This window comes from Nelusetta ayraudi, unplaced genomic scaffold (assembly GCF_046127955.1).
Source record: "Nelusetta ayraudi isolate G7.1 ecotype Tasmania unplaced genomic scaffold, CSIRO-AGI_Nayr_v1 ptg000136l, whole genome shotgun sequence".
NCBI classification, from domain to species: Eukaryota; Metazoa; Chordata; class Actinopteri; order Tetraodontiformes; family Monacanthidae; genus Nelusetta; species Nelusetta ayraudi.
Window position 1 is genome coordinate 1,438,352 of NW_027466186.1, and position 13,874 is coordinate 1,452,225.

Genomic DNA, 13,874 nt, shown 5'->3' on the forward strand with positions numbered 1-13,874 from the left:
AACAGAGTGAGAGGCGATGCTGCAGATCAACATCTTGTTCATGTCTCTTGTCCTTCACACAGATGGCAGAAAGTAAAGGGGCCCAACATGGCCGTTGCTGTGGCTGCATGTCCCTTCTTGTATGGATGTGGCATGTGCTGCAGGTTCCATTGGTGATTGGTCCTGCGCCAAATTCATCTGTCCAGTTATGACTTTGCTCTGAAACACATTAATCTTAAATTGTGCTTGTAAATATTAGAGGATGCTTCTATACTGTTGTGTTACAGATTAAGTGTGATATTTGTTGTTACTGTTTCTCCCTCATATGTTGCTCATTCAACAGCAAATAAAGCTAAATTGTCTACTCTAAAGAGCGTATCCATATGTTTCCTTTTTTTATATAAAATTGCCATTAAAGTTATATGATTGGTAACGAGAGATGTCTGGAAGCCTCCAACATGACATTCATATGTGCACAGTGTGTTTCATAAAGATGTAAAATAATGTTTTCCAAGTGAAGGAGGTAAAACATTCTCTAAGTATTTTTAGTTGCATTAATAATTGGAGTCTCTTTATAATAGGAGACATGAATGACAGCAGGACAAGTGTGATTGGTTGAGGATGTAATCTATTCGCTTATTTCCCAATATATTGATTTTGTTGTGTTGTCATCAGACTTCCATGCTCATTCCCAGCACTCCTCAGAGAGTGGCGCAAGAAGGTTCCTGACAGTAGCTCCTTTGACCTGACCACTAAATATTAAGGAGGACTTGCGGCAAATGCACGATAAATGTCAAAAGATAAATGTATTTTGTTCTTTAACTCAAGCATTTTGTGACCGATGTGACTGCATGTCATCTGTTCTTCTCAACAATCAAGGTTTCTTTTCTTTTAATTAGACATAGAAATCAGCTGGGAAAACTAAAAAAAGAAAACAATATAATTTTATTTCACTAAAAGCTCAAGAATTATCAAATTGTTAGGGTTCATGTTTGTTTTCTTGAGGGGAGCCAAAGAGAGATTTCCTGACTGCCAGAGATGTAGAAAGAGGGGACAGTGGTTCAATCAGGAAGTGCACTTTGACCTTTGATCTTGGGTGAAAGAAACTTTGGAAATTATACACTCAGACTTTATGTCCAACAATGATTGCACTTACCTAAAATTTAAAAAACGATGCTGTCTTCATGACTAAGTCCTCACTAACTGAAGGCAAATGACTCAAACAACGAGCATCTCATAATCAATGGCAGCTGATTTGAGGTTCGAAAGGGAAAACTTTATATAAATATGAATATAGAAGTTTCTTACATTTATACATGGAGTGTCATTGTAATACAAGGTCTCTCATTTCACAATTTACTGGTGGTTTTGGGGGGATTTCCTACTCTCATTCCCAGCATCCCAGCAGTATGTGATGCAAGCAGGTTCCTGACAGCAACTTCTATACTTGTAGGTGTTGTCAGCGATGAGGCCAAGTGGGTATAAATACTGTCATATGCGCTCCAGTCCAGCATCAGACAGGAGAAGTCCAAAGACCTGACAAGAGTCACCAGAAGAGTCAGAGGATTGAAGCAGTGGAAGACGTCAAAGCCTCCAAACATGAAGACCTTCAGTGTTGCTGTTGCCGTGGCCGTCGTGCTCACCATCATCTGTATCCAGGAGAGCTCTGCTGTTCCTCTCTCTGAAGTAAGAACTTTACCTGCGCTCATTTCATTCTCTCATCAGCTGCACTGAAACACTCTTAATGTCACTGGATTGATGCACTCATTGACAGGTGGCTGAGTTTGATGTGCCAGTGTATGTTGACACTCCAGCAGCAGAAACTGTGGATGAAGAGGCGTCAGTGGACTCCTGGAAGGTGAGTCCAAAGTGCCTCCACACACTGGGTGGAAGCAGAGAGGAGCAACAGAGTGAGAGGTGATACTGCAGATCAACACCTTGCTCACGTCTCTTGTCCTTCACACAGATGCCGTACAGCAGCAGATCCAAGCGGAGCCCTGCTGCCTGCCGTTGGTGCTGTGGCTGCTGCCCCAACATGAGAGGATGTGGCGTATGCTGCAGGTTCTGAGGATTCCAGCACCAGCCTGGGATTCGCTCAACCACCACTCAATTACTATCCATCATTTTTCAACAAAACTCTTAAAATAAACAAACAAAAATAAAATACATCTTTGGTTATCAGGGACTGAACATGTTTCAATTCTTTTTCCAAGTATATTTCTTGGACAAACTGTCTTTCTTCAAAATATTTTTTTGCGATAAGCTTTTGGAATCTTTCAATAAATGTCCATTTTCCTGACATGTCCTCATTGTCTCTTAAAAAAACCCCACATAAATACTTGTAAATGTAGTACCGGTTTAAAAGACACAATAATCAGTAAAGAGAAATATGCCACAACTTGGGTACATTGCATTTCACTCTATTGGGCTATCTATCTTTTTTTTTCTTCCTTAAATCCTGTCTCTATATATTCTCACAAACCTGAGCAATTAGTGAAATTCCTTCTGTTAAGGTTTCAAGTTATTCCTTTCAGTTCATTATGTCTCCCTTCAATAAAGATTACTAGAAGTTTTTGTAGAAGATAGGTGTCTTATGTTATTTTCTATATCTTTTCACAGTCCTAAAAATAGTGTAAAACGATAAACTTCTAAATGCTTAGTTTATTTTTTTTTCAGCTTCCGTGCAGTTGATTTCCATGTTAATCACTGGCATTACTTTACTTATAAGTATATCATACTTTTAAGCCACCTTTCAAAGATACAGTCTCATGTGTTGGTGCCCCACACTCAGTCCATGTGACTAAGACCATTAGTTTGCCTCTTGAAAAATTGGTTCAGCTCTGTTTCCTTTTGTTCCTTCACTCTATTGAGCCACTAAAAATGAATGGCTTTTAACATTAAATAAGATGACAAAAAATATTATTGACCTTGGTAAAAAAAAAAAGAAAAAAAAAAAAGAAAAACAAGAGAGACAAAATTTGTGCAATTATTTTATTATTTACTAACTTTTACTAAAGTGACAAAAGGTCTCACATGCTAAGGTTTATAAAAACGTGTTTTTATTCAGACAAACATTTACACAAGAAACAGGGCAGATTCCTTTTATCTTTTTTCATAACCAATATTTTATTAAAGTGATAAAAAGATAATTTAGAAGAGGTTTCTAAATAAACATTTTTCTTTCAGTGATGATGCCCAGTGGGTATAAATACTGTCACATGAGCTGTCGACCAGCATCAGACAGGAGAAGTCCAAGGAGCTGACAAGAGTCACCAGAAGAGTCAGAGGATTGAAGCAGTGGAAGACGTCAAAGCCTCCAAACATGAAGACCTCCACGCACTGAGCAGAAGCAGAGAGGATGAACAAAGTGAGAGGCGATGCTGCTATTGAACACTTTGCTCATTTTTCTTGTCCTTCTCACAGATGCCAGAGGTCATCAGATGGAGAATTTTACAGTGTCGTTGCTGCTGTATCTGCTGTCGCAACGTGACAAGATGTGGCTTCTGCTGCAAGTTCTGAGGATTCCTGCACCAGCCTGGGATTCACTCAACAACCACTCACTATCAATCTATTGCATCTATCCAAAACTGATAAAATGAAAAAAATTTAAGTAAGTATCATGATTTAAGAACACAGCTTTAATTTTTGGAAAACAAAAAACAAAAAACAGGCCTGGGGTTGGGGGGTGACACGGCGACACGGTGGCGCAGTGGTTAGCGTTGCCGCCTCACAGCAAGAAGGTTGTGGGTTCGATTCTGGGCCTTGGACCTTTCTGTGTGGTGTTTGCTTGTTCTCCCTGTATCTGTGTGGGTTCTCTCCAGGTTCTCCGGCTTCTTCCCACACTCCAAAAACACGCATTTGAGGTCATTTGAACACACTAATTTGTCCGTAGGTGTGAGAGTGAATGGCTTTTTGGTTCTATGTGGCCCTGCGATGAACTGGCAACTTGTCCAGGGTGTCACCCTGCCTTCGCCCTATGACAGCTGGGAGAGGCTCCAGCAGACCCCCGTGACCCTGAGCTCAGGAAGAAGCGGGTATAGAAAATGAATGAATGAAAACAGGGCTATAAATGTATGGAACCTTTTAACAAACTTCAATACTTCTCACAGATTCCAACAGTATCTCTTTTTTAAATCACATGACTGGTTTTGAATGTACGACTTGTTTAAAAGACATAATAGTTGTCAAACTTTGTCGTCACTGACCACAGACCACTTCATGACACATCGAGCCTGTTTGAATTAAGACTTTTGCTCAAAATTAAATGTCCTTTTTATGACTCTTTGCAACTACAAACTGAATGTGAATCCATTTTGAATTTGAACAGAACAGCCTGAATTTTTGTGTTAGAGACAATGAAATCTCTCAACAGCACAACTGAATTTAAACGGCAGTGTATTGATAGTTTAAATCAACAGTTTGTTGTCAAATGATTCTATACAGAATTTGTGGTTGCCCTTCCAGCTCTATGTCTTTTCCCATATAGCTTTGCAGCTAGATGGGAGACTGAGAGAACCTCTGGTCAGTGTTTTTGTGAGGATAAAAGGTGAAATTAAAGCTGCGTTTTCAATTTTCTCTTACAGACAAACTATGGCCAGAATGCCACAGACTCTTCTCTAGCTTTAGTTTTTTGCTTCCTCACCTATAAAGGAAATGGGTAGTTTATCAAAAAAAGTGACATTTACCTTAACCATAACCTTAACCCTAACTGGCTGCTGACAACGACCTCATGTCAAACGGGGGATTTATGTTGTTGCTTCATACTTTGGGAAAATCCAGTCTTTAGAGAAATTTCATCTCCTTCTTCACCTGTTGAAAGTACAAACACTGATTACAACACATGTTCAAACATATACACAAGTTTAAATAAATACACACCGAAGCAGATAGAAAAAACCTCACTAAACTCATGTACTCCTGTATTACATTTTATTTTTTCTGCTTTATTATAATTTAAAGGCCTGATATGTAATACTTAAAGGGCTCTATCAGAATGCAAATGGAAGAAAATAGATATTTGTTTTTCTCGCTCTACGGAGACAGTAAGTTGAATGGCTATTGTGTTTTGATTCGCTAATAATCAACATTTGCTTGTATTTTCTAACATCACAGCTGGTGTAAGAGATGAAAAGGGGCATCAGATAACAGACATTAACGTAAACAGGTTGTTTTGGTTTTTTTTTGCAAAGTTTTTGATTCTGAACGCATTGGACACATTGAACATTTGATATTTAAAATATTTGTTGAGCTTCATGAAAGACCAAATTCATGCAATGCTTTTATGATTTACCAGTAATATTACAAAAGTGATAAAAAGGTCACATGATAAGGAATATAAATAAATGTGTTCATTTTGACCATGGGTATTTTATTAAATTCACGACAAACCAACTGGAATAATCATAAATATTTTATAGCAAAAACAACTGAGAGAAACATGAAACACACTCATTAAGTGTCAATGTCTGACATCTTACACAAATAAGAGACCAAACGAATGATAGATGGAGGAATTTCCTACGCTCATTCCCAGCATCCCAGCAGTCTGTGATGCAAGCAGGTTCCTGGCAGTAGCCCCTTTGCTTTAGGTGTTGTCAGTGATGAGGCCAAGTGGGTATAAATACCATCACATGAGCTCCAGTCCAGCATCAGACAGGAGAAGTCCAAAGACCTGACAAGAGTCACCAGAAGAGTCAGAGGATTGAAGCAGTGGAAGACGTCAAAGCCTCCAAACATGAAGACCTTCAGTGTTGCTGTTGCCGTGGCCGTCGTGCTCACCATCATCTGTATCCAGGAGAGCTCTGCTGTTCCTCTCTCTGAAGTAAGAACTTTACCTGCGCTCATTTCATTCTCTCATCAGCTGCACTGAAACACTCTTAATGTCACTGGATTGATGCACTCATTGACAGGTGGCTGAGTTTGATGTGCCAGTGTATGTTGACACTCCAGCAGCAGAAACTGTGGATGAAGAGGCGTCAGTGGACTCTTGGAAGGTGAGTCCAAAGTGCCTCCACACACTGGGTGGAAGCAGAGAGGAGCAACAGAGTGAGAGGTGATGCTGCAGATCAACACCTTGCTCACGTCTCTTGTCCTTCACACAGATGCCGTACAGCAGCAGATCCAAGCGGAGCCCTGCTGCCTGCCGTTGGTGCTGTGGCTGCTGCCCCAACATGAGAGGATGTGGCGTCTGCTGCAGGTTCTGAGGATTCCAGCACCAGCCTGGGATTCGCTCAACCACCACTCAATTACTATCCATCATTTTTCAACAAAACTCTTAAAATAAGTTAGAAAAACAAAAACAAATAAACAAACAAAAATGAAATCTGTGGTTGTCAGTTACTCAACATGTTTCTGTATAAGGTCAAGCATTAAAAAGAAATGGGCAACAATTGTTTCTGATGAGTTTTCATGCTCTCTGTTTTCATATAAGTTTTGTTTCAAATTCATACCAACAGTTATACTGCACTAGTGTGTGAGACAGTCTTTGGTATGACCCGGCCGGGGATCAAACCCACAACCTACCAGTGTCAGGGCGGACACTCTACCAGCAGACCACTGAGCTGGTCCAGCCACGATAATCAATTGATCCACGTTAATTATACATTGTTGCACGCCTTCATCACATCCCACATTGACCACTGCAATAGCGTCCTCTACGGCACAACCCCCAAACTTCTCAACAAACTCCAATTCATCCAAAACTCTGCAGCACGCCTCTTCACTCGCACCCGTTCTCGTGACCACATCACCCCTCTCCTCCAAAATCTACACTGACTCTCTGTCCCACAACGTATTGACTTCAAAATCCTCATACTCACCCACAAAGCCCTAATTAACCAGGCCCTTCTACATGAAGACCTTCAGTGTTGCTGTTGCCGTGGTGGTCGTGCCCACCGTCATCTTTATTCAGGAGAGCTCTGCTGGTCCTCTCCCTGAAGTAAGAACTTTACCTGCACTCATTTCATTCTCTCATCAGCTGCACTCTTCTTGTCTCTGGATTGATCAACTGACTGATTGACAGAAGGTGAATGTGAACGTGCCAGTGTACTTTGAGGATCCAGCCGCTGTGGGTCAAGCAATGTTAAATGCCACCACCAAGGTTTGTTCACTTCACACAGAGAAGATACACAACATTTTTTTTTTTTTCCCCCTCCAAAGTGCCTCCACACACTGGGTAGAAGCAGAGAGGAGCAACAGAGTGAGAGGCGATGCTGCAGATCAACATCTTGTTCATGTCTCTTGTCCTTCACACAGATGGCAGAAAGTAAAGGGGCCCAACATGGCCGTTGCTGTGGCTGCATGTCCCTTCTTGTATGGATGTGGCATGTGCTGCAGGTTCCATTGGTGATTGGTCCTGCGCCAAATTCATCTGTCCAGTTATGACTTTGCTCTGAAACACATTAATCTTAAATTGTGCTTGTAAATATTAGAGGATGCTTCTATACTGTTGTGTTACAGATTAAGTGTGATATTTGTTGTTACTGTTTCTCCCTCATATGTTGCTCATTCAACAGCAAATAAAGCTAAATTGTCTACTCTAAAGAGCGTATCCATATGTTTCCTTTTTTATATAAAATTGCCATTAAAGTTATATGATTGGTAACGAGAGATGTCTGGAAGCCTCCAACATGACATTCATATGTGCACAGTGTGTTTCATAAAGATGTAAAATAATGTTTTCCAAGTGAAGGAGGTAAAACATTCTCTAAGTATTTTTAGTTGCATTAATAATTGGAGTCTCTTTATAATAGGAGACATGAATGACAGCAGGACAAGTGTGATTGGTTGAGGATGTAATCTATTCGCTTATTTCCCAATATATTGATTTTGTTGTGTTGTCATCAGACTTCCATGCTCATTCCCAGCACTCCTCAGAGAGTGGCGCAAGAAGGTTCCTGACAGTAGCTCCTTTGACCTGACCACTAAATATTAAGGAGGACTTGCGGCAAATGCACGATAAATGTCAAAAGATAAATGTATTTTTTTCTTTAACTCAAGCATTTTGTGACTGATGTGACTGCATGTCATCTGTTCTTCTTAAAGCAATATCTGTATTTTATTGTTTAAGACAATCAAGGTTTCTTTTCTTTTAATTAGACATAGAAATCAGCTGGGAAAACTAAAAAAAGAAAACAATATAATTTTATTTCACTAAAAGCTCAAGAATTATCAAATTGTTAGGGTTCATGTTTGTTTTCTTGAGGGGAGCCAAAGAGAGATTTCCTGACTGCCAGAGATGTAGAAAGAGGGGACAGTGGTTCAATCAGGAAGTGCACTTTGACCTTTGATCTTGGGTGAAAGAAACTTTGGAAATTATACACTCAGACTTTATGTCCAACAATGATTGCACTTACCTAAAATTTAAAAAACGATGCTGTCTTCATGACTAAGTCCTCACTAACTGAAGGCAAATGACTCAAACAACGAGCATCTCATAATCAATGGCAGCTGATTTGAGGTTCGAAAGGGAAAACTTTATATAAATATGAATATAGAAGTTTCTTACATTTATACATGGAGTGTCATTGTAATACAAGGTCTCTCATTTCACAATTTATTGGTGGTTTTGGGGGGATTTCCTACTCTCATTCCCAGCATCCCAGCAGTATGTGATGCAAGCAGGTTCCTGACAGCAACTTCTATACTTGTAGGTGTTGTCAGCGATGAGGCCCAGTGGGTATAAATACTGTCATATGCGCTCCAGTCCAGCATCAGACAGGAGAAGTCCAAAGACCTGACAAGAGTCACCAGAAGAGTCAGAGGATTGAAGCAGTGGAAGACGTCAAAGCCTCCAAACATGAAGACCTTCAGTGTTGCTGTTGCCGTGGCCGTCGTGCTCACCATCATCTGTATCCAGGAGAGCTCTGCTGTTCCTCTCTCTGAAGTAAGAACTTTACCTGCGCTCATTTCATTCTCTCATCAGCTGCACTGAAACACTCTTAATGTCACTGGATTGATGCACTCATTGACAGGTGGCTGAGTTTGATGTGCCAGTGTATGTTGACACTCCAGCAGCAGAAACTGTGGATGAAGAGGCATCAGTGGACTCTTGGAAGGTGAGTCCAAAGTGCCTCCACACACTGGGTGGAAGCAGAGAGGAGCAACAGAGTGAGAGGTGATGCTGCAGATCAACACCTTGCTCACGTCTCTTGTCCTTCACACAGATGCCGTACAGCAGCAGATCCAAGCGGAGCCCTGCTGCCTGCCGTTGGTGCTGTGGCTGCTGCCCCAACATGAGAGGATGTGGCGTCTGCTGCAGGTTCTGAGGATTCCAGCACCAGCCTGGGATTCGCTCAACCACCACTCAATTACTATCCATCATTTTTCAACAAAACTCTTAAAATAAGTTAGAAAAACAAAAACAAATAAACAAACAAAAATGAAATCTGTGGTTGTCAGTTACTCAACATGTTTCTGTATAAGGTCAAGCATTAAAAAGAAATGGGCAACAATTGTTTCTGATGAGTTTTCATGCTCTCTGTTTTCATATAAGTTTTGTTTCAAATTCATACCAACAGTTATACTGCACTAGTGTGTGAGACAGTCTTTGGTATGACCCGGCCGGGGATCAAACCCACAACCTACCAGTGTCAGGGCGGACACTCTACCAGCAGACCACTGAGCTGGTCCAGCCACGATAATCAATTGATCCACGTTAATTATACATTGTTGCACGCCTTCATCACATCCCACATTGACCACTGCAATAGCGTCCTCTACGGCACAACCCCCAAACTTCTCAACAAACTCCAATTCATCCAAAACTCTGCAGCACGCCTCTTCACTCGCACCCGTTCTCGTGACCACATCACCCCTCTCCTCCAAAATCTACACTGACTCTCTGTCCCACAACGTATTGACTTCAAAATCCTCATACTCACCCACAAAGCCCTAATTAACCAGGCCCTTCTACATGAAGACCTTCAGTGTTGCTGTTGCCGTGGTGGTCGTGCCCACCGTCATCTTTATTCAGGAGAGCTCTGCTGGTCCTCTCCCTGAAGTAAGAACTTTACCTGCACTCATTTCATTCTCTCATCAGCTGCACTCTTCTTGTCTCTGGATTGATCAACTGACTGATTGACAGAAGGTGAATGTGAACGTGCCAGTGTACTTTGAGGATCCAGCCGCTGTGGGTCAAGCAATGTTAAATGCCACCACCAAGGTTTGTTCACTTCACACAGAGAAGATACACAACATTTTTTTTTTTTCCCCCTCCAAAGTGCCTCCACACACTGGGTAGAAGCAGAGAGGAGCAACAGAGTGAGAGGCGATGCTGCAGATCAACATCTTGTTCATGTCTCTTGTCCTTCACACAGATGGCAGAAAGTAAAGGGGCCCAACATGGCCGTTGCTGTGGCTGCATGTCCCTTCTTGTATGGATGTGGCATGTGCTGCAGGTTCCATTGGTGATTGGTCCTGCGCCAAATTCATCTGTCCAGTTATGACTTTGCTCTGAAACACATTAATCTTAAATTGTGCTTGTAAATATTAGAGGATGCTTCTATACTGTTGTGTTACAGATTAAGTGTGATATTTGTTGTTACTGTTTCTCCCTCATATGTTGCTCATTCAACAGCAAATAAAGCTAAATTGTCTACTCTAAAGAGCGTATCCATATGTTTCCTTTTTTTATATAAAATTGCCATTAAAGTTATATGATTGGTAACGAGAGATGTCTGGAAGCCTCCAACATGACATTCATATGTGCACAGTGTGTTTCATAAAGATGTAAAATAATGTTTTCCAAGTGAAGGAGGTAAAACATTCTCTAAGTATTTTTAGTTGTATTAATAATTGGAGTCTCTTTATAATAGGAGACATGAATGACAGCAGGACAAGTGTGATTGGTTGAGGATGTGATCTATTTGCTTATTTCCCAATATATTGATTTTGTTGTGTTGTCATCAGACTTCCATGCTCATTCCCAGCACTCCTCAGAGAGTGGCGCAAGAAGGTTCCTGACAGTAGCTCCTTTGACCTGACCACTAAATATTAAGGAGGACTTGCGGCAAATGCACGATAAATGTCAAAAGATAAATGTATTTTGTTCTTTAACTCAAGCATTTTGTGACCGATGTGACTGCATGTCATCTGTTCTTCTCAACAATCAAGGTTTCTTTTCTTTTAATTAGACATAGAAATCAGCTGGGAAAACTAAAAAAAGAAAACAATATAATTTTATTTCACTAAAAGCTCAAGAATTATCAAATTGTTAGGGTTCATGTTTGTTTTCTTGAGGGGAGCCAAAGAGAGATTTCCTGACTGCCAGAGATGTAGAAAGAGGGGACAGTGGTTCAATCAGGAAGTGCACTTTGACCTTTGATCTTGGGTGAAAGAAACTTTGGAAATTATACACTCAGACTTTATGTCCAACAATGATTGCACTTACCTAAAATTTAAAAAACGATGCTGTCTTCATGACTAAGTCCTCACTAACTGAAGGCAAATGACTCAAACAACGAGCATCTCATAATCAATGGCAGCTGATTTGAGGTTCGAAAGGGAAAACTTTATATAAATATGAATATAGAAGTTTCTTACATTTATACATGGAGTGTCATTGTAATACAAGGTCTCTCATTTCACAATTTACTGGTGGTTTTGGGGGGATTTCCTACTCTCATTCCCAGCATCCCAGCAGTATGTGATGCAAGCAGGTTCCTGACAGCAACTTCTATACTTGTAGGTGTTGTCAGCGATGAGGCCAAGTGGGTATAAATACTGTCATATGCGCTCCAGTCCAGCATCAGACAGGAGAAGTCCAAAGACCTGACAAGAGTCACCAGAAGAGTCAGAGGATTGAAGCAGTGGAAGACGTCAAAGCCTCCAAACATGAAGACCTTCAGTGTTGCTGTTGCCGTGGCCGTCGTGCTCACCATCATCTGTATCCAGGAGAGCTCTGCTGTTCCTCTCTCTGAAGTAAGAACTTTACCTGCGCTCATTTCATTCTCTCATCAGCTGCACTGAAACACTCTTAATGTCACTGGATTGATGCACTCATTGACAGGTGGCTGAGTTTGATGTGCCAGTGTATGTTGACACTCCAGCAGCAGAAACTGTGGATGAAGAGGCGTCAGTGGACTCCTGGAAGGTGAGTCCAAAGTGCCTCCACACACTGGGTGGAAGCAGAGAGGAGCAACAGAGTGAGAGGTGATGCTGCAGATCAACACCTTGCTCACGTCTCTTGTCCTTCACACAGATGCCGTACAGCAGCAGATCCAAGCGGAGCCCTGCTGCCTGCCGTTGGTGCTGTGGCTGCTGCCCCAACATGAGAGGATGTGGCGTATGCTGCAGGTTCTGAGGATTCCAGCACCAGCCTGGGATTCGCTCAACCACCACTCAATTACTATCCATCATTTTTCAACAAAACTCTTAAAATAAGTTAGAAAAACAAAAACAAATAAACAAACAAAAATGAAATCTGTGGTTGTCAGTTACTCAACATGTTTCTGTATAAGGTCAAGCATTAAAAAGAAATGGGCAACAATTGTTTCTGATGAGTTTTCATGCTCTCTGTTTTCATATAAGTTTTGTTTCAAATTCATACCAACAGTTATACTGCACTAGTGTGTGAGACAGTCTTTGGTATGACCCGGCCGGGGATCAAACCCACAACCTACCAGTCAGACACTCTACCAGCAGACCACTGAGCTGGTCCAGCCACGATAATCAATTGATCCACGTTAATTATACATTGTTGCACGCCTTCATCACATCCCACATTGACCACTGCAATAGCGTCCTCTATGGCACAACCCCCAAACTTCTCAACAAACTCCAATTCATCCAAAACTCTGCAGCACGCCTCTTCACTCGCACCCGTTCTCGTGACCACATCACCCCTCTCCTCCAAAATCTACACTGACTCTCTGTCCCACAACGTATTGACTTCAAAATCCTCATACTCACCCACAAAGCCCTAATTAACCAGGCCCTTCTACATGAAGACCTTCAGTGTTGCTGTTGCCGTGGCGGTCGTGCCCACCGTCATCTTTATTCAGGAGAGCTCTGCTGGTCCTCTCCCTGAAGTAAGAACTTTACCTGCACTCATTTCATTCTCTCATCAGCTGCACTCTTCTTGTCTCTGGATTGATCAACTGACTGATTGACAGAAGGTGAATGTGAACGTGCCAGTGTACTTTGAGGATCCAGCCGCTGTGGGTCAAGCAATGTTAAATGCCACCACCAAGGTTTGTTCACTTCACACAGAGAAGATACACAACATTTTTTTTTTTTTCCCCCTCCAAAGTGCCTCCACACACTGGGTAGAAGCAGAGAGGAGCAACAGAGTGAGAGGCGATGCTGCAGATCAACATCTTGTTCATGTCTCTTGTCCTTCACACAGATGGCAGAAAGTAAAGGGGCCCAACATGGCCGTTGCTGTGGCTGCATGTCCCTTCTTGTATGGATGTGGCATGTGCTGCAGGTTCCATTGGTGATTGGTCCTGCGCCAAATTCATCTGTCCAGTTATGACTTTGCTCTGAAACACATTAATCTTAAATTGTGCTTGTAAATATTAGAGGATGCTTCTATACTGTTGTGTTACAGATTAAGTGTGATATTTGTTGTTACTGTTTCTCCCTCATATGTTGCTCATTCAACAGCAAATAAAGCTAAATTGTCTACTCTAAAGAGCGTATCCATATGTTTCCTTTTTTATATAAAATTGCCATTAAAGTTATATGATTGGTAACGAGAGATGTCTGGAAGCCTCCAACATGACATTCATATGTGCACAGTGTGTTTCATAAAGATGTAAAATAATGTTTTCCAAGTGAAGGAGGTAAAACATTCTCTAAGTATTTTTAGTTGCATTAATAATTGGAGTCTCTTTATAATAGGAGACATGAATGACAGCAGGACAAGTGTGATTGGTTGAGGATGTAATCTATTC

General features: G+C 41.3%; 4 protein-coding genes across 4 annotated transcripts; all 4 read left to right on the forward strand.

The window, feature by feature from the left end:
* Positions 1–1,489: 1,489 nt before the first annotated feature.
* Positions 1,490–2,062, forward strand: LOC142879516 (hepcidin-like). The gene is made up of 3 exons (XM_076012866.1): positions 1,490–1,665; positions 1,754–1,837; positions 1,946–2,062. The coding sequence occupies exons 1-3, from the start codon at positions 1,579–1,581 to the stop codon at positions 2,045–2,047; spliced, it is 273 nt and encodes a 90-aa protein (XP_075868981.1). The 5' UTR covers positions 1,490–1,578; the 3' UTR covers positions 2,048–2,062.
* Positions 2,063–5,605: 3,543 nt separating this feature from the next.
* On the forward strand, positions 5,606–6,368 carry LOC142879471 (hepcidin-like). The gene is made up of 3 exons (XM_076012802.1): positions 5,606–5,800; positions 5,889–5,972; positions 6,081–6,368. The coding sequence occupies exons 1-3, from the start codon at positions 5,714–5,716 to the stop codon at positions 6,180–6,182; spliced, it is 273 nt and encodes a 90-aa protein (XP_075868917.1). The 5' UTR covers positions 5,606–5,713; the 3' UTR covers positions 6,183–6,368.
* Positions 6,369–8,669: 2,301 nt separating this feature from the next.
* LOC142879472 (hepcidin-like) lies at positions 8,670–9,431 on the forward strand. The gene is made up of 3 exons (XM_076012803.1): positions 8,670–8,863; positions 8,952–9,035; positions 9,144–9,431. The coding sequence occupies exons 1-3, from the start codon at positions 8,777–8,779 to the stop codon at positions 9,243–9,245; spliced, it is 273 nt and encodes a 90-aa protein (XP_075868918.1). The 5' UTR covers positions 8,670–8,776; the 3' UTR covers positions 9,246–9,431.
* Positions 9,432–11,729: 2,298 nt separating this feature from the next.
* Positions 11,730–12,280, forward strand: LOC142879468 (hepcidin-like). Its single transcript, XM_076012799.1, has 3 exons — positions 11,730–11,898; positions 11,987–12,070; positions 12,179–12,280. The coding sequence occupies exons 1-3, from the start codon at positions 11,812–11,814 to the stop codon at positions 12,278–12,280; spliced, it is 273 nt and encodes a 90-aa protein (XP_075868914.1). The 5' UTR covers positions 11,730–11,811.
* Positions 12,281–13,874: the final 1,594 nt, after the last annotated feature.

Excerpts from the sequence above, each read along its gene's own strand:
- LOC142879468 (XM_076012799.1), top strand. The coding sequence starts at position 11,812 with ATGAAGACCTTCAGTGTTGCTGTTGCCGTGGCCGTCGTGCTCACCATC. Across the intron at positions 11,899-11,986 it reads CTGCTGTTCCTCTCTCTGAA|GTGGCTGAGTTTGATGTGCC; the intron begins GTAAGAACTTTA and ends ACTCATTGACAG. Across the intron at positions 12,071-12,178 it reads CGTCAGTGGACTCCTGGAAG|ATGCCGTACAGCAGCAGATC; the intron begins GTGAGTCCAAAG and ends TCCTTCACACAG.
- LOC142879516 (XM_076012866.1), top strand. The coding sequence starts at position 1,579 with ATGAAGACCTTCAGTGTTGCTGTTGCCGTGGCCGTCGTGCTCACCATC. Across the intron at positions 1,666-1,753 it reads CTGCTGTTCCTCTCTCTGAA|GTGGCTGAGTTTGATGTGCC; the intron begins GTAAGAACTTTA and ends ACTCATTGACAG. Across the intron at positions 1,838-1,945 it reads CGTCAGTGGACTCCTGGAAG|ATGCCGTACAGCAGCAGATC; the intron begins GTGAGTCCAAAG and ends TCCTTCACACAG.
- LOC142879471 (XM_076012802.1), top strand. The coding sequence starts at position 5,714 with ATGAAGACCTTCAGTGTTGCTGTTGCCGTGGCCGTCGTGCTCACCATC. Across the intron at positions 5,801-5,888 it reads CTGCTGTTCCTCTCTCTGAA|GTGGCTGAGTTTGATGTGCC; the intron begins GTAAGAACTTTA and ends ACTCATTGACAG. Across the intron at positions 5,973-6,080 it reads CGTCAGTGGACTCTTGGAAG|ATGCCGTACAGCAGCAGATC; the intron begins GTGAGTCCAAAG and ends TCCTTCACACAG.
- LOC142879472 (XM_076012803.1), top strand. The coding sequence starts at position 8,777 with ATGAAGACCTTCAGTGTTGCTGTTGCCGTGGCCGTCGTGCTCACCATC. Across the intron at positions 8,864-8,951 it reads CTGCTGTTCCTCTCTCTGAA|GTGGCTGAGTTTGATGTGCC; the intron begins GTAAGAACTTTA and ends ACTCATTGACAG. Across the intron at positions 9,036-9,143 it reads CATCAGTGGACTCTTGGAAG|ATGCCGTACAGCAGCAGATC; the intron begins GTGAGTCCAAAG and ends TCCTTCACACAG.